The following is an 18,328-nucleotide window of genomic DNA, read 5'->3' on the forward strand; positions in this document are numbered from 1 at the left end:
GGAAAAGGGGTGATCCACAAGAAGGTCACTGGCAATTTGACTCTTCTCTAAGGTCCCAGGTGGCAACCCTACCTTCACCATCGAAACCACCTAGTCAATGAATTCAGGATGAAAAACATCGGGAAGACTTTTACCACTACTATCAAGTTTACACATACACGTGTTTCATGAGTACCTGTCAGTTAGTCTGCTGTGAGCAAGGTAGGTAGGTGTTGCATACTCAAACTTCACATGACTGATATGAAGACTGGTCTGGGACTCACTCATTTTGTAAACGTGCAGATTTCTAAGTTTCCAAGTTTTCTTAATTTGTGCATTTAAAGAAAAGAGTTGGCAAACAGTAACACAAGTCATATTAACCCGCAGAATGGTTCAGTTGTTGAAATTGTTGCACATTTTTCAAACACATAATCTTGGATTTGGGCTCCGGCTGTCCTGGCAAGTGATGAAATGATGACTTTCATGTATTGCAGTGAGAGATGCATTTATTTTACACACAGGGTCATCATCAACTTTAAAAAGACAGCTAGCACTGTCATTATTTTCACAGGGAAAGTACATTTCCCCCCCTCTGAATGTTCATACCTAACAAAACTTTTTTTCCCCTCAAAAGTAATGCTGTGTATATCACTAGGTGCACGCTCTATCTGAAGAAGCCCATTTGCTCTCCAGGCTCAGGGTGATTACATGGCTGAACACTAACTACAATTACTGATGATGTGGGGAAGAGCTGTGTGCATGGCATTCATCGGTGAAGACTAGACATCCCCCCCGACATCCCCCTTCCCCTCCCTGTCCCCTGACACTGTAATTGTCAGTTTTCCTGAGAGTGTGAAGCAGGGGATTAGCTGTGCTTCACGAACTCTGGCAGCTCCATGCCCGTGCACAGGGTCAGTGCTCCAGCCTTCTCCAGGGCAAAGGCCGGGTAAGCAGCATCAGTGAATTTGTGCCTGATGGTGAACAGCACAAGTCCTCTCTCTGCATTGAAGAACAACAGTCTGCCTCCACTGTAATCCAACAGGATGCCGATCCTGGCCGGGTGTTCTGTCACGTGGACATCACTCATCACACCAGTGTGAAGAAATCTGTAAAGAAAGCTACAGGAAAATGGAAACCAGAATACAGTGAGCCTCTTCATGGCAATTTACCAGAAATAACCTACTGCTTAATTCCCACCTATTAACAGGTGGCTGCATACAGCAGCTTATCATGTGGCAATGGCATTTTGCTCAGCATGAAAGCAAAGCAAATGTAGCATTGCTTCAAAACCCAGCCTGCCATGCTGATGAGCCCTTTCACTTGGCATCTTTGGACTCTCAGGATAAAAGCAGACTTGCTGTAATCATATTCATCTATACCTTTCTTACCACATGTCATTGTGGGGATTTAAGCATGAGCTCTGCTTTGGCAAACTCCTTTGCATCTCAGGTGTTTTATTTAGGTAGTTATGTTCATGCATCTATATGATTTCACACTAAAAAAGCATATATGTTTAGATCAAGAGCACCTGTACACCATTAACAGGGTTATGCCTTACAAAACTCCAAGCAGCTTGGCACTGGCCCGCTGGAGACTACTCCAGTGACCGGCAGCTCTGACACAGTGGCAGGTGGGTGCCTGTCACTGTGGAGGGCAAGGCAGGAGAAGTCATTCCCTATGGAGGCTTGAAGCCTCCTGCAGATTCTAAAAAGAATAGATTCTGAAAAGACTGCATTTATGGAAATAAATACACTTGCTGGGATTCTGTTAAGCAGTTGAAGATATAAGCCTGGAATGACAAAGCAGTGGCAAATGAGTTTTTTAAGTTTTATCCACTGGCTGGCTGAAGGGCAGCAAACTGGTCTGTTTGAGATTAATTTTATTTTTTAAGGTATTTGGTAAAGTTTTTCAATTAAAAGGAAGTCTAAAGTTCCTTTGTATTTGTCCTTTTCTTATTACTCAAGAAGAAGAAGAGGAAGAAAGTAGGGAGACAGATCCTTTCTGCTGTTGTGATTCTTGAAGCTGGCCAGCTTTATTTACGTGAAGGACAAGTAACTTCCCAAGCAGCTAGACTGACTCAGCTTTACCTGGTTTGTGTAAGACAGCACCGCATGCACCAGGAGGTATCGCTCAGCCCCAGGACACTGCACCGTGATGTTGCCTCGTAGCAAATCCCAATCCTGTAGCTTCTGCAGGCAGAGACAACTGTTTCCCAGTAATGACGTCCCCGAGCAGGCAGCAGTTCACCCAGGACTGAAGGAAACCTGTTTGTGGAAGAGGTGCACAGTAAAGTGAGCGTGGTGGTAGAGCAAGCATGTTATGGTATTTCTTATAGTCATGTCATGCAGCTGCATCTAAAATTACTAATGGTTTGCACTCTGTTCTTCTAACTGCAGGGTTTTAGCAAAGATTTCAATGTGGTCACTGAGACTCATTTCATCTTTGCATTAAGATGGACCCATCTTGAGGACTGAAAACTAGGCAACTTTACCCAAGATTATATGAAGCTAACAAAACATGGAAAAGGTGACTTTAGAAGCAAAAAAAGACCTCAAATTTAGCAGGCTTTTTCAAACTAGAAAGCATGGCTGTTTTTAATAGACACAATGACAAACATCTTGCGTGCATTCACCTGCAGCAGTAAAGAAAAGTGCTTAAACCAGTAATACCTCATTACCTTTTAAGAATTCATATCAGTACGGCACAACCTATACAAGTGGACCTGTGCTTGTGGTGGAACTGATACCGGTATGTCAAAAAAAATCATGTTTGCAATAGATGGAGCTAGCCTGGTACAACCGTTCTAACGTATCCCAGGGGCACTTCCTAGTTCTCCAAAACCACAGATGCTTTGAAAAACGTTACCAACAATGCCCTCAGTAGAGGAGCAAAGTAAAAGGATGGATTACTTCTACCCACAATATTTTCAAAAGTAAGCCCACAAATCTGGCCTTCTCAGGGCAGCAAATACTGTTTGAGACTGAAGTGCTCAAGGATTCAGCAGTGACCATGGACTGAGGCAAACCGAGCAGTCCCAGCAGGTACCACTGCCTTTGACTTTCTGGAGGTTCCTCAGTGTGACACTGAACTCTTCACAGAACCTACATCAATGCTGCTACTGTCATTATTGAGATATTGCGTTGCTTGAAAGGGGAGTCAATCACACAACGTCCAGGGACTACATGACTGAAATGATTCAGTTCTTCTGCAGCATCAGTTAGTGCCATGTGAAAGCTACCTATAGGCAAAAATAAGAGTGAGGGACCCATCCTGAACCCAGCAGGGTGGTCATACTCATCATGCTGCTACTTACCCAGTGAATTTAGCTTTCTCAGGAAGGCGGATCACTGTTGCATTGGAGGAGATTTGCAAAGCGGGATGGGCTGTGTCACTCAGCAGGCAAAATCGAGTTCCTTGTACAATTCACAACAAAGAAACACCAGTTCTGAGAGGCTGGCAATGTTAACACGAGGTGAATCATAAAAGTTAAGCAACAGTACTGCCATCTTAGCTGGACAGAGTTGTGTCTGCTGGCAGGTAGGAGTGGCAGAAAATTGTGTGCAAATGCAAGGACTCTCCCAAGCTGTGCCCAGTTGGGATGGCACTCCATTATTCAGAAATGTAGCTAGGTGATAAAGAAGTCTTCAGTATTCGAGAAGGTTGAATAATTTTCAATAAATTGCTTTTTCAAAATAGCAAATTTGACTTTTGAGGCTGGTTTGGAAGAACCACATATAATTTAACAATATTTATCTGGAAACCTTAACGTTTCAATCATCCATTACATTTTAAAGGTGCTCTGCATGCCTCCTCATCCCTGAAACCCCATGTCTGTAAGGTTTCAATTGCAGGGTTTTTTTAAAGATCATGGCATATTTTATCAGAATGTGCTCTGCCAAACTCAAGCAAACTGAGGTCCCTGAAGAATATTTAATCATTTCATATCTCTGACAGAATTAAATGTTTTTGCTTCTGAGGTCACATCAGTTTTACACTGACATAAATCTACCAACTTCAAGAAAAGTAGTCCCTGACTGTGCTAATTTTAAGCATATAAAATACAATCCCTTTCATCTCAGTAACTTGCTTACTCCCGTATTGGAAAGTTCAGTTATGTTTTCCACAGGAAAATGCCATCTTTGGCTGCTTTGCCCCTCCATCCCATTGTTCCGACATCAGAAAATGGTGATCTACCTTTAGTTGAGATGAGAGCTGCTTCACTTTGTTCACTTGTCCCAAATGGGTTGACAGCCCTCAGGTAGAAGAAATAGTTCACATTGGGCTCCAGGGATACTTTCAGTTCAGGTTTCTTTATACCAGCAAAAGATCTGCAAATTTTGAAGATTTTAATACATGAAAATGTATGTGGATATCCAAACCAGGACAGAATAATTTCTGCAAACAGCTAAGCCACCTAGCATTATTGTTGACTACTGAAACAGCAGGCATTATAGAGAAACTTCAAATTGTAAAGACAAACACTGTTTTCACAAACAATGGGTTATGTAGGAGCTCTGGCATTTTACTTGAGGCATCCTCCTTACTTCATCTGACAAATTTTCAGGCGTTTGTTCCTGTACCACCTTCTCACTCAGTGTAGTCATTTGGTGTAATGCTCACTTCATGTTCATTTTGCAGCATAAGTCATCACATACAATGCTGGCAGTGCAGAATCAAATTCTCATCTGCCTCCTGTAAAAAGGCTGCATTACAAAATGAGCAAGCTTCTGAACAAAAAAACCCCCTGTAATTAATTCAGTTGCATGACAGTGAATGCACTTGCTGTGTTTGTACTGATCCAAAAGAATGGATACCCTTATCTGAGATCGCACAGAAACCTTGCACTTCTGATTATGAACTCCTTGCTCACAAATTGTTCATCAACAGTGTCTTGGCTCTGTCTTCCTTATGGTGCTGTGCACTCTAACAGGCTGGTTTTGCAAGAGGTGGCAGCAGGGAAACCGCTTTTGTACACTGCCCTGCTTTGACTACGTTTCCCCTTTGTGGTGCCTCAGCTCCAGCCCTCACATCCTCCACTGCTGATGTCTTGACACACTGCGGGAAAGCGAGAGTCAGCACCCACTCAATCTGCTTCACAGGCGCTTTGAAGTGCCAGTGAAAGTACTTTGCATGGCTAGAAAGATGCCAATTTTATTTTCTATATTGTCAGGAGTATGAAAGATGGGCTTAACAAACTCTTAGACACTGAATCCTGATTTTCCTCATTTTGCCTCATATGATAATGTTAAAACCAGACAGTATACACCCACCGCGTTATATGCCTGCAGGTAAAGACTGTTCATCTGTATGAATTAGATCATTTCCTCCCAAAAATCCTTGTAGTAATTTTCAAGGTAAGCATTTAAATTTTCAAGTATAACGCAGGTCTTTTGAGATAACCTGCCTGTCCTCTGCGCTGAGGAAGGGCTGAACGTGGGAGTCTTGCTCTGCTCTCCAGCAAATTCGCGAACAGGAGACGTGACTTTGGAGAGCATGCAATGCACTTTCCCTGCCACCTCAGGTTTGAGAGTGGAGCCCAGGATGGTTTCCCTCCTCCAGAAAAGTCTCTGTGGGGGGCTAGATTAAACAAATTACCTTTTCCAGCACTAATTACTGTGAGCCCAGAGGAGGTAAAGGCAGGCAAATCAGCAGTCAGTAGATCCTTGCTGTTCATTTGTAGTGACTGTTTTTCCGCGTATGTCCCACCAGAGAGCAGTATAATCTGAAGAATAATCAGTGCTCATCCATCAGGATTTTTCACATGCCTGTCTCTGCTGCATTTATCACATAAAGGTAAAATCCCACATCCCTACACACACTGAATTCCTGCAAAGACTACACACAGCTCCGTGCCTAGGAGGATGGCATCCTGGGGAAAGACTTGTGCATCATCCTTATTAGTTTGTAACAGGTATTTTGTACTGACAGCTGTCATTAAAAGTGATTGAAAGCACTGAGAAAAAGCACTGGGTGCTCCTGTGATCTTTTTTTTTCAATTTGAAAGAATTTCAGAGAGTTTGGGGCTCTTGCGTGATCAGTGCAAGGCCATGCTGCCTTTGGGGAACATGTTACATTAATGCTGTAACTGATGCAGTAAACAGAAATGGGTTGCCCAAACATGGTAGCAATTGCATAGTTTGCTTCACCCTTATGACTAACCAAAGCCCCGACCACTTCAGCAAGGCACCAGGAGTTTGGCAGGCTGGTTGGTTCTTACTGAAAGGTTCAGGGAAGAGGTGCAACCTAATGAGTTGCCTGATGAGAACCTGAGATCTTTAGACTGGAAAGAAGAAAAAGGTTCATTTGAGTACAGGAAAGATGAGATGAAGGAAAGTATAAAACAGAAACTGAGCAAGGAGGCAAATATAAAAGAATTGAGAGAAAGGAAAATGAGGATGGAAGCAGAGGCATGGGAAAAGAAGTGGGGACCTAAGCTTTGAAGAAATTTGTTCATGCTTCCTAGACAAGTCTCACTCAATTTGTTCCTTAAAAGCACCATCCTGACATTTTTGGTGTGAATCTGAAGCACAGACCACTAGAAAGAAGTTTTGAGCCAACAGTTACAAGTGAGATGAATGGATGATACTCTAAGCTATTCATCAGAAGCTGTTTGTGGCAACATGTATATCAACATGTCTTAAGCACAGTGATGCCCTCTATATGGCTCTTTCTTCTGTCTTCTGGAAAACGCCATGTAAGTCAGCATCCTTCCAAACAAATTAGGCGATCTTCTTTTTCGCTATGTGCTATTTAACTCATGGCTAGTTAAGAAAACAGGAAATTGTTTCTAAATCCAAATAGACAGCTACAATCCGGTGTAATGAGTACAGCTGGGGTATTCATAGTCTGGAGTCTGGATCCCAGAGCCTGAGTATTCAGAAAAGAGTTTGTGTCCCAGCCAGTTGCAGAATAGGGTCAGCCATCAAAGTTCAGACTTCGGTCTCTTTCAAATCTAAAATTCTCCAAATCAGAATTTGGTTGCATGTTTAAATCTGAGAGCAATAGCATGCCTCTTTTCATTTGTAACAATGAGACAGAAAAGTCTGGACTTTAAGCAGATCTGGTCAGTAAAACAGTGATCAGATTTTCAAATAGCATTCGCTGCTTGGTAATCTATTTTAGCCAGCTTTAAGCTGCCTAAGAATAAGAGCCCATCAATTTTAGCCACAATTAAGGCTTAAAAAACAGTCCTGCTGCTGCCAACTAATGAAGCAGAATATGCCTACAAGGAGGCATTTGCAACATTCTGACTGAACTTCAAGCTCAAAAGAGGCTGCGTGGAAAGAAGAAATAGGTCTTGCTATCACCTCTCTTTCTGTTTAGAGGATAGGGTGAAGGAGGAAAGTGAATACTGAGGGCTCCCTAGCAATCACTGTAGTTTGTCATGCTTCAGGTTGACCCTGCAATCAGTGATAAAAAAGCAAGGATGAGGCGAAGGTATGATTACTGCTTAGCTTACAGCATACAGTTTATGCATAGGAGAAGGGAAAATGCATCCTGACTGTCTTGGGGGAAAGTCTGTTTCATTTCCAAGTTCTTGTAACAACCGTTGCAGCTAGATCTTCCTCAAGCTGTAATTTTGGTCATGAAAGAAAGAGAATTCCACCTACAACATTTTTTATGTCAGCTATTTTCTACTTTAAATACACCTGCTCACTTTATAGATGATTGGAAATGTAATAATGTTATTATGAAAGCATGAGGCATCCTAGCCTTTAGCCTAAATGTTATCATATTTGCAATGCCCCCACAATGTCTTGGTAATATGATACAAAATTCAGTGTATAGAAATTCAAGAAATACTTGAAGTTAAATATTGTAAGTATCTCCTCTTAATCCCTCTCTTTGCAAGAGGAATCTTTAAGTCTCAAAATCCAGTCTCCAAATTTCAGGTACATGCTATTCAAAGCAGAACATGAAGGAGTTACAAGTTTTTTCTTCACCTTTAAATTGCCAAGGAATATTACAGTAGCAGATGTCTGTTAAAGTTGTGATTTTCCTGGGTTTAGGGAAATCTGATGCTGTGCTTTGATGCATGTTTCTCTCATCAGCATCCTCATTTATTTCAAGGAAATAATGTCTAGAGGATATTTTTTAATATTGCATGAACCCAGCAAATTATATGCCTCACAGTGATTCAGAACGCCCTCTGTGCCATAATTGTCATCTCCACCCTCCAACTGAAACAGCACTTCCAGACCTGTGCTGGTGTCACCGATGTTCAGATAGAGCTGAAAGCATGCAAGCTTCTCAAGATACGTGTAGAAGCATACACATATGAAGATACACAGAAAGGTTGTACCATGGGTGGAAAAAAGCTCTTGAAGGTAAAAATAAAGAGCAAATAGTTCTGAGTTTGCTCCCAGCTGTGCCGCATGCTTCCTTTCCTCTCCTCTGTCCCAGCTCTGGCTGTCTTGGGGTTAGATCACCAAAGTACCACCTGCAATGGTCCTCACTTCTATCTCAGATGGCAAGCCCAGCACAGCCCGAGGGGAGGAGGACTCCCTATTTTCCACACCTTGTTTCCTGAGCTGGCAGGACAGTCATGTGGGTAATGGAATAGGGGGAGGTTTGCTCTCCTTTTTCCAGTGTTAGACCTGCTCTATGGATAGACAGCAAATTTCAGTCTCTAGCAGTGCCGGTCTTGCATTGACAGAGCAGATGACACTCAGTCACTTCCACTTTTACAAACCCACTGATTATTGTACTAATTTCTGCCTCCCTGAGTCTTACAGATTTCTCATTATGTGATACATGATTTCCATCTGAACAGCCCCCACACCTAATCCCTGGACTGCACTTCTTGCAGTTTTCCATTTTCCACCCACAGCTCCATTGACTTCTCAACACAAAGAGGCTGAACGGTGAGAAAATAGCAGAGCTCTGGAAACTGAAAGAAACATTTCAAAGCCTCATAAAGATTCTGGAAACAGAATCTACCCAGGAAGGAGCTTTAAAACCACAGCAGCAGGCCAGGGACTCATTGTTGCATAAGATTTAAGATGATTTTATCTGAAACCATGTCCCTCAGGTGGCAAGCTGGCAAGCAGAGAGAACCCGAAAGGGAAAATAAAGATTTTTTTTTTATGGTATTTTGAAGGAAACTTTTTATGATATTTATTTCCAGATGCTCTTCAAATTTTCTCCCTAGGGAGCTGGGACTGCTCTGGGACTACTCCAAGGACCTCCTTGGAGATACTAAAAAGCTGCCTGGGTCACTGGCTCTAGGTGGCCCTGCTTGAGCAGGGGAGTTGGATCAGTTGAATTCCAGAGGACCCTTCCAACTTCAACCATCCTGTGATTCTGTGACATGCCGAAGGCTACAGGGGGCGACCTGAGACAAGGGGCTCCACACATGTTTCCAGCTGTTTGAGGGGGGAATTCTCCCTGCCTGCTCCCTTGGCGGAGTCCCTTGCTTTGGATGAGCTCCCAGAATGACATGTACAAAAGCAGCCTTGTGGGATGTGACCAGGCTGCTTTCTCCAGGACTTCCCTTGGATGTCCTTCCCCCACACTCTGCTTTCCCACTGTGCCCCCTGCAGCAGTTGTATGAACTTTCCAGGGCTGCTGAGAAATGTGTTTGAACTCCCAACCAGGGACTGGGAAATTGCTCAGCTACAGGGCTGCTGCGAGCATGAGAGGCACAGGCTCTCTGTCAACGGGCTCCGTGTTTCGCTGGTCCCCAAGATGAGTGTTGCTCAGGAAGCCCGAGAAGGACAAACTCCAAGCTTGCAAGGAAAGCAACCAGAAGAAACTACAGCATTTCTGGGCCCAAATGCTCCTAGATGTGCATAAAGACACAGTTTTATTCCACCTGATATAGGCATCCGACACAGGAACTCTAAGGTCCCTAAGGTACTAGAAAGCAGCTTCTCACTGAATCAGCTACATAAGGAATTGATTTCTAGCCCCAACTAGCACCTTGGGGGCCTTGGATGGGAGCAATACAGGCAGTATACTCCATCTACCAGTGGGCTCTTTATTCCTTGGCTTTGTGCAAAAAATTAAATAGAAATCTTAAAAAAAATTTCTCCATCACTGAAACATCATGTGCCATTATAGAAGCTTTCGAGGTTAATCTTGAGGGGCTGCTTTTGGAAAAGGAAATAGGGCATTGCTTTGAGGGAAAATAAGTGGTAAAAGATGGTCTTTGACACTGTAAAAAGAGATCAGAACCTTTCTACAAATAGAGAAATTTAAACTACAGCAATTTTGAGAAAATTCATGATTTTGTCCTGTGGGAGTTTTTCACACTTGTCACAGTAAAAGGCCAGCTTCTGCCCACAGGGAGGCCAAAGAGTCAAACATGACATGGTACAATTATAAATGTTAGATTTTGCACAAGCTCACTTCTGAAAGGGAATGGGTCAGTTCTGGCAGCTTTTTGCCACAGTTATCACCACACAAGCAAACTGCTTGGTGTTATTGACACCTCGCTTACAGATTACAGAAACCTTCACACTTTCTGGTTCAGTTTTGAGAAAAAGAAGCAATTCCAGTTAACAGCAAAGAAACTCAAGTGTAAACACACAGCACAGGTTTTGGGAGCAGCTACATTATTCTTGACCAACAGCAACTTTGGAGGGTTGACAGGGACCTGATGGCTTCATGAAATATGTATGAAACATGGCTACCCCTGGAGAGGCAGGAGAGCAGGACAAGACCTCTCCTCGATTGCATTAACACAGCAATCTGGTACTGCATGGAAAATAAGGTCTCCCAACCCTGCAGAAGTTTTTTAGTTCAATTTTTAGCCTACTTTTGTAAGCAACAAGGCAGGGACAATTTCACTGTTGTACTTGTCTGCTAGAAACCTGTGAACCCTTTAGTCCACTTAACTGATTTTGACTGCAAGGGGTGAAGCTCACCCCTCTCTGCCAAATCTCCATGAAGTCTATATGAACTGGCCCCCCGGGTGAAGACCCTAATTAGGCTCCCTGGGAGGTGAAGACAGACAAACTCAGCTGGGCTAAGGATTTTCAACAGGGTTCCGTATGGCAAGTTACCCCCCCACCTCCCAAAGCTTCTCAGACCTCTGCAACTGTATTTTGCTGGAATATTGTTGTCATTGTTTTTAAAAACCAAACAAACAAAAACCCCAAGCCCCAAGGACATACAAAGCACCACATAATTTTCTCCGCATTTCAACATGCATGGTTTCATGGCTCAGTGGTGCCTACATCCCTCCCTGCCCTCTCCTCTACGTGGCACAGACTTAGTGTAGGGGAAACCAGAGAGGGTCTGGCATAAGCAGACACCACCCCCAATTTCAAAGCTGCTCTTCACGATGCTCTTTGATCCCTATGGCATGCCTGCAGAGCCAGGCAGTGCTGGGCTCAGATGTGCTTTGGGAGGGATCTGCCCACACATCCAGACTGCAAATGGGTCACCAACATTACCGGGACACCTGGATCACCCTCGCTGTGCCCCAAGCTGGCTCCTATCTTGTTCACCACAAAGCAGAGAGCAAACTGGGCCAGGCTTCTCCATCCCGCTCCTTCCTGTGGAGCTCAGCTGCCCTCCCCTGCCCTGTCCGGGGCCCTGGCAGCTGCAGGGCAGCGATTGCTTCCCCAGCCAGCACAGCCCTGCAACTTCTGGTTGATTGCAGACAGCACAACATCTCTAGGGTTTTGGCCCCAAATGAAAGGGATTGCCCAGTTAAGCAGAATAACAAGGAAGTATTTTCGTGTCTCAGCCTAATCTCACCGATTAGTGTCTGTCCTCTAAGTTCCTCAGCATGCAGAAGCAGATTTCTTCCTTGCGCGGTTGAAACCAGAATAATCTCTTGCGTAATGACACACAATCTGGGGGACACTCAGTAACGGCTGCCTAATCCGGCCGAGTGGCGCTTGCAACTGCAGCACTGACCTGAGACCCTCTCCTTCTGGCGAGTGCTGTCGGCAGTACTCCAGGGTGAAGGACTCCGTCGACGCTGAGACAGCGCACCAGCGGACAGTGGCCGTGTCCCAACACACCGTGCAATCCTCGGCCTTGATGGTGGGGACAGCAGGAGCTGGGGACACAGGAACACATTAGCTGTGCCACAAAGAGGGCACTAGCAGCTGGCAGGGGATGCTCACGAGGGAAAGGAAGAGTCACCTCCCCAAAAACCCACAGGATAGTTAGTTTTGCCCATCCAGCAATGACCTTTGGCGTGTTTGTGTTTCAATGGCAGAGGGCTACATTATGGGAAAAGAACCCCATGCTGGGAAAGTCACTGTGAATATTTGTGCATTTCTGCACATTCTTAGAATGCCTGTGTAGATTTTTATGCCTTTTCTCAAGCACATTTTCCTTATTTCTGCCAATCTTCAAGGAGCAGAGCACCAAGGCAGTATTGCCTACAGTTCTCCCCGCATCACCTCAGTCCTGTCCTCAGCAGTCCCTGCGTGAACTACATCAGCAACAAATGTGCTACTGCAGAACTGACGGGGAGATGCTGACTTTCTGCTTAATTATGTCATGTTTATTTTTGCAATGCTAAAATGTGGTCCTGTAATTTCTCTTTTTTAGAGCTTCAGTGTAAGAACTACAGGACCAACTGCAAGACAGAAAACTGAATGTAAAATAGTGCACTGAATGCAAGTAATCAAAAGCTATTGTGTGAAATTGCATATGCAACACTGTAGGCTGAAAATGGATTGGTTGTATTCTCTTGCTCTTTCCCTTTCCAGGGAATAGCAACATAAATCAACCTTACAATCTGTTGTTGAAACTCATAGAAACAGTCTTAATACCAATCCTTAAAAGAAAGGTTATTAATTAAACAAAGGTCATAGAAAGTTACTTTGCTTTTAAAGAGATAGGGTTCCAAATAGGAGGCCTAAGACAAAAGTAGAAATCAGTCAATTTTATGACAAGATAATCTTATAGAACTGCAACCAGCATTCCAGATGCATTCTGTTTTGTATTAGTATTTGTATTTTTTATTTGTAGCAAAGGAAAGAAAAACACCCACAAGTACATATCGATTTCCTGTTTTAGCAAAAATCAGGAGGTTAGTTCAGGTTAAGAGTACTCGATGTTTTACTACAGGAACAGCTAATCTGGGTATCCAGCAGAAGAAAGACTCCGTGGGATAGATTCTCATCTGGTAATACATCTGTATAGCTCCCTTAGCAATAATCCCTTAATTCTCTTCTGACATATTTGATTATTGTCTGGTTTTAAATGCATCTGTTTCTAAAGAATGAAAAATTAATAGCTAAATCCACTAATACCTGCATTCAGCAACTGACACACATACCCACATTTATGTATGTGCAAATAGTATGTCACAAGACATCAAACAGGTTTTTTTAATTTGAAATTATTTGTCTAAAGAGTAGATGGAGTCAGCATACCAGAAAAAGTTGTTACTGTGCTTCTGAGATTTTTTAAACAAATTAGCTGCAGTTAGAATATATATGTGATTTCCTGGTAATATCCCAGCACTCATATAAGTGATCTTATAAGAGGCAAAGAGCCGAAAATGGTAAGTTCTTGCTCTGTCCCTCAGATACAGGGTGAGAATCACACAGGTTTTGAACAACAGAAGAAGGTACACTTACTCCTCTGTCTTCAGGATTGCAAAGATCCTTCATCTGTTGATCAGTTTGAGATGGACAGGGAGGAGGCAGGGGTAGAGGGGTACTTGCTGCCTTCAGCACCATTTCCTCACAGAAAATACTGCTTGGAAACAGCGTGTTCCCCGGGGGCGGGGAGGACAGGCTGTGAGTTTGGGAGGTAGAGGAGCAGGATATGGCAGGTGCTGGGAGAATACTGCAGCAGCACCCGCCTGCATTCCCCACAACTCCCCAGGCCCACTGCCACCTCCACGGGTGCACTCCCAATAGGGAAACCTTGTGGAGGCTCCCAACAGCTGGAAAGGCACAGCTCTGATCCACTATTAACATGTATGTTCCTGTAATGGCATATACCAGCAAATTATTTTCTTGTATGTGCCAATTTTTAATCTGAATTACTAAAAATAACCTAAATTCTAAATTCTTGCTTCTGAGTTCATTGGGCTACTTGAAGAATCAAAGTATTCTACCGTTATATCAAAGCAGTCGGGCTCACACCGAAGAACTGGTTCCCATTACCAGTGCTCATCTTTTCTCCTCTGATATTAAGGGGATGCAGTGGTTTTGCATCAGTCAGCGCTCAGCAGTGTCCCCACAAGTCTATCTGGGGCTCAATGCATTCCAGAGGGAGTTCACCTCAGCTTGAAGGAAGGTGTTTAATAAGCCCTTATTTGATCTAGTTTATTTGTTTTCTTAAAGAAACGGGCCAAAGGAAGGCATCAAAGACTCGAGGAAATTAATTTCTTCAGAAGGCTTCAGCTTTGGGAGAAAGAATTGTGAGCCTGATGCCAAAAGGCAAAGACAGTTCTTAAAAGTAACAGCTTCAGAGAGGTGAGAACCCCTTTTTAAATTACTATTTATTAGCTAGTAATAACTCATTATTATTTGACCATTTTGCAGGAATTCTGCACTATGCTCACAATTACATTGTTGAGGCCATAAAATTTGAATTTCTACTTTGAATTCTCTGGAAAATCTTTTTTGCTAAAAATATGAATAGCAAATTGAGTATCAAGGAAAATTATCAACAAATTTGAAGTCTAGTGGATTAAGAAAAAGGCTTGAAGCTGTGGTTGCTGCCAAGTGATTTCAACAATACACTCAGTGTTGTCAGAGTTATTTCATTATGAAATTGTTAAATACCTGTGTGTGCATTTTGTGACTGCAAGAACGGAATGATGGTTTTTATCCTGTAGCACTAAAGAAATTGTCTGGCAAGAGGGCCTCAGACACAAGATGCTTCACCTTGCTCATAATTCAAGAGGCAATGGTTTTGTCAACACAAATTATTAAAGAAATTAAAGCTCAGAAAAATTGATCAGTCAAATGACGCTCATAAACAATCCTCATCTAATTACCCATCTTAATTTATAACACTTAAACAGCAGCAGAGCTTCTCAGCCACACCTGAAATTTGTGTCCCACTGAGCTAGACACAGCATGTAACCTCGGTAAAGCAGGCCTTCTCCTGAAAAGTTAATTATTTAAATCAATGCAACATAGATGTCTCTGGGAGGATGGCAGAGAGGCAAAAAACACAGCCGTCACCTCATTTTCCACAGGAGAAGCAGGAGCAGCAGGGAGCAGCTGGGTGGCTTTCCCAGAGCTGGCCCACAGCATTGCAGTGCACGCAGAACAAAAATTCATCATGTGCTGCCCCAATGCCCCAGTCAGGAGGGCTGGAAACGTCTTCAAATCTGAATGCCTTCAAGTTTCCTCCCAGGAGCAATTATGCCGCTATGTCTCAGCAAAAAGGGAAACGGCTGTGAGATGCCTGCTATCTGCTGGATGGGCTAAATGAAGCAGTTGCTTCTTCTTCAGTAACACTATGGACTAGAATTGGTCTAAGGGCCTGAAGCTTATAATAATCAAATGCCAGAATAATAATTAAATGCCAAAATATGTACATACCCGTTTTAAAAATGGCTTTTTCACTGGGTAAGCTACAGCCTGTGCCATTCACAGCCATGACCCACACACTGTAGCAGCGATCTGGCTCCAGGTCTTCCAAAATACAGTGGCTCTCCTTCACCGTCACTCTGTACTCTTCCACCAAAGCTAGAAGGAACACACACATGCACGAGATGTCACACTCACGTGTTGCACTGGTAAGGTCTATGATTGTGCCCCCCAACCAACATGTAAAAACCAGTCAATTAAAAAAATCCAGAAAGCATTACTAGCCAAGATCTCCATATTTTACTCTCACTCAGTTTTGACAGAAAGTTTCTGATGTGCCCTTGAATTGAGTGCACTCAAACCCCATTGATGGCAAGGGGAGATTATGGCCCTCAGTCCTACTGAGGACTAGGCTGCAAATTTGGGACATACAATCAGCAGTTGTCAACCCTGGTTTCACCATTCTAAAACGTAACAGTTTCTCGTAATGGACTTTATAGCCCTGAGCTATAAATTAGCTACTATAAAAAGCCCTTAGCATCCTTTAGCATGCACAGAGCACACATGGATTTGTGCAGAGCCCAGTTGCTTAAAGTGACTTTATGATCAGTCCGAGCTTTTTAATGAATGAACATTTCAATCCTCATTTCTCAATTTTATATCTAGCATTTGAAATATTTTAATGTAATTTCAAAAAAAAAAATCTTTGTCTACATGTGGAAATACTGCAGAAATACAGATTATCTTTTCCTGTCATTTTTTTTTATTAGGACACATTACTGAAGTACATGTAGGGCCCTAAAAACCTTATGAAGCCTGTCCCTTTGGGAGCTCTATCTGAAGTCCACATGAGTACACACAGGGCAGCACGGACACATCCTCTTTGAATGTCACGCTGCTTCATAAAGGGCACCTCAGTGGGGATGTTGCTGCTTCTCTGTAAACAACTGCCCTGCACTTTACAGACCATGATATTTGTCTTGCATTTTGGGGGACAAATGGGAGGAGAAGGAACAGTATCTACCTCACGCTCTCCTCCACCGTCACCCGGCCTTAGTCCTACGCTTGATGTCTTCACAGCTCCTCTTTCTGTGTCCTGGGCCCTCCCCTGCAGTTTCGCCTCCCCTCTGCTGACCCCAGACCAGAGCAGAAAGGACTCCTGCCATCGTGAAGGCAAAACCTTACGCACCCCCTGCATCTTTGCTGGCTTGTGGCTCCTCCATACAGTAGACCTGGAAGCAGTCAATGGCGTCCCCATCGTTCACAGCCCAGTAAATGGCAATGGAGGTGCTGGTGGCTGAATTTGCTTCCTGAGGTATGACAGTCGGTGTCTGTGGGACTGAGAGGAAAGTCTCCTGTTGTTATTCCCACTCCTGTATTTTCAGACAAATTACCTACAGGTTTGTGAGGCAACCTGGTTGTTTATTTTCACTCAGGTTGCTTATTTCCATAGAACAAGTACAGCAAGTACATGAAATACGAATAATACTGGTGCAGTTTTAGAGCGATACGTCCTCCTAAACTAGGAACAGAAAAGTTAATTGCTCTGCATTGGAATCTGTCCATTTCCCTTACAGTATGAACAAAATAAGATCCAGTCCTCGTACTGGGACCACCTGAACCCAGCAGAAAGTGTGTGGCCACGCCCTGCCCAGCTCTTCTGGTCCTTCCCTATGGGGCAGGACCATCACACAGATGAGTCATGGCATGGCTGCTCATTTCCGACCTCCAGCAAGGAGGTTCCCAGGGCTGTGGCAATCCTGAACACACAGAGCTGTCATACAACTTCAGTGATCCCTCTCCTTTCCCCAGGAGACCTGCTCCCTTCAGCCACAGGGAGAGCTCTTCGGCTTTGTGCTCCACCTTGAGGCACCTGTGTGATGAAATCCCAAGAGACTCCTGATAACTTCAGGACATCTCCTTGGAAAGGCCAGAAGACCCTGGAGCCTAACACAGGCTCCTCTGGGTGACCGCCTTCTCCATTACCTGACTTTGCTGTGCAGCACAGGCACCAGAGGAGAGGACACCCTATGAAGAGGATGCTCATGAAAGCAGGGACTAAAAGCACTTGTTTGTAGCAAACAGCACAGGATAGTTCACTGAAGGGAAGAGGGAGCTTGCAGAAGGTTTCCTCCAGAGACAGCCATATGCAGCTGATCCCAGGGAGCTGGGCAGGGGAGAGGACCTGCCACATCAGGAAGGGATTCACACAGTGTGTCAAAACCACTGAGACTGACAGCAGCAGGGATGTACTTTAGGTAAAGGAAGGCTCAGAGCTCCTGCACTAACAGCCTGGGGAGCAGGAGGCTTCCTGCAGTCTTGGGTCCACCCCTGCCCAGAGGTTGTCTCCTGCTGCAGATGCACTACCAGGTGCTCCTGCCTGGCATGGTCATTTTTCCCACAGACCCAGTGGACAGAGGATCCTTGATGCGCAGGTGAATGCGAGCTCTGCCAAAGCACCAGAACCTCATGGGACAACCAGAAGCATCCTTCACAAAGAGTGCTTCGAAGACCTCCAAGGTTCCCCAAATTTCATATAAACTTTGTCTCCTGATGGTCACAGATCCATCCCTGATGAGATATTGTTCCCCTCTATGATTATGGCTTAAAAGACAGGGAGGGGAAAGAAAGAAGCAAAAAGCCCCAAAAGATATTCATTGTTAAAGTGATTGCAAGGAATGAAGATACACAGTTCTATTTCTTCACACAGTAAATTTCCATATTGCATGAATTCTCTTAGAATTTCAGCAGAAAGCTTTTGCTTTTTTTCAGCTATCTTCACAGTAATGATGATGATTCCCTGTGGCATGAACAAGGCAAATGCAGATGCTGGCTGTTTCCTTGTGATTTATACAGAGAGCTACCAGTACAGTAGGATTACATCT

At 43.8% G+C, this 18,328-nt stretch overlaps 1 protein-coding gene across 1 annotated transcript in view; it reads right to left on the reverse strand.

Annotated features, from left to right (window-relative positions):
• Nucleotides 1-465: 465 nt before the first annotated feature.
• Nucleotides 466-18,328, reverse strand: part of CMYA5 (cardiomyopathy associated 5) — a 46,552-nt gene continuing 28,689 nt past the window's right edge. The window contains exons 8-14 of the mRNA XM_059834287.1: nt 16,633-16,782; nt 15,456-15,602; nt 11,848-11,992; nt 4,174-4,307; nt 3,293-3,392; nt 2,067-2,243; nt 466-1,097 (exon numbers count right to left, since the gene is read on the reverse strand). Of these exons, the coding sequence (XP_059690270.1) occupies nt 845-1,097; nt 2,067-2,243; nt 3,293-3,392; nt 4,174-4,307; nt 11,848-11,992; nt 15,456-15,602; nt 16,633-16,782 (1,106 nt within the window). The 3' untranslated portion in view covers nt 466-844. The remainder of the gene's footprint in view (nt 1,098-2,066; nt 2,244-3,292; nt 3,393-4,173; nt 4,308-11,847; nt 11,993-15,455; nt 15,603-16,632; nt 16,783-18,328) is intronic.

The sequence above is a fragment of the Gavia stellata genome, chromosome Z, assembly GCF_030936135.1.
Source record: "Gavia stellata isolate bGavSte3 chromosome Z, bGavSte3.hap2, whole genome shotgun sequence".
Lineage (NCBI taxonomy): Eukaryota > Metazoa > Chordata > Aves > Gaviiformes > Gaviidae > Gavia > Gavia stellata.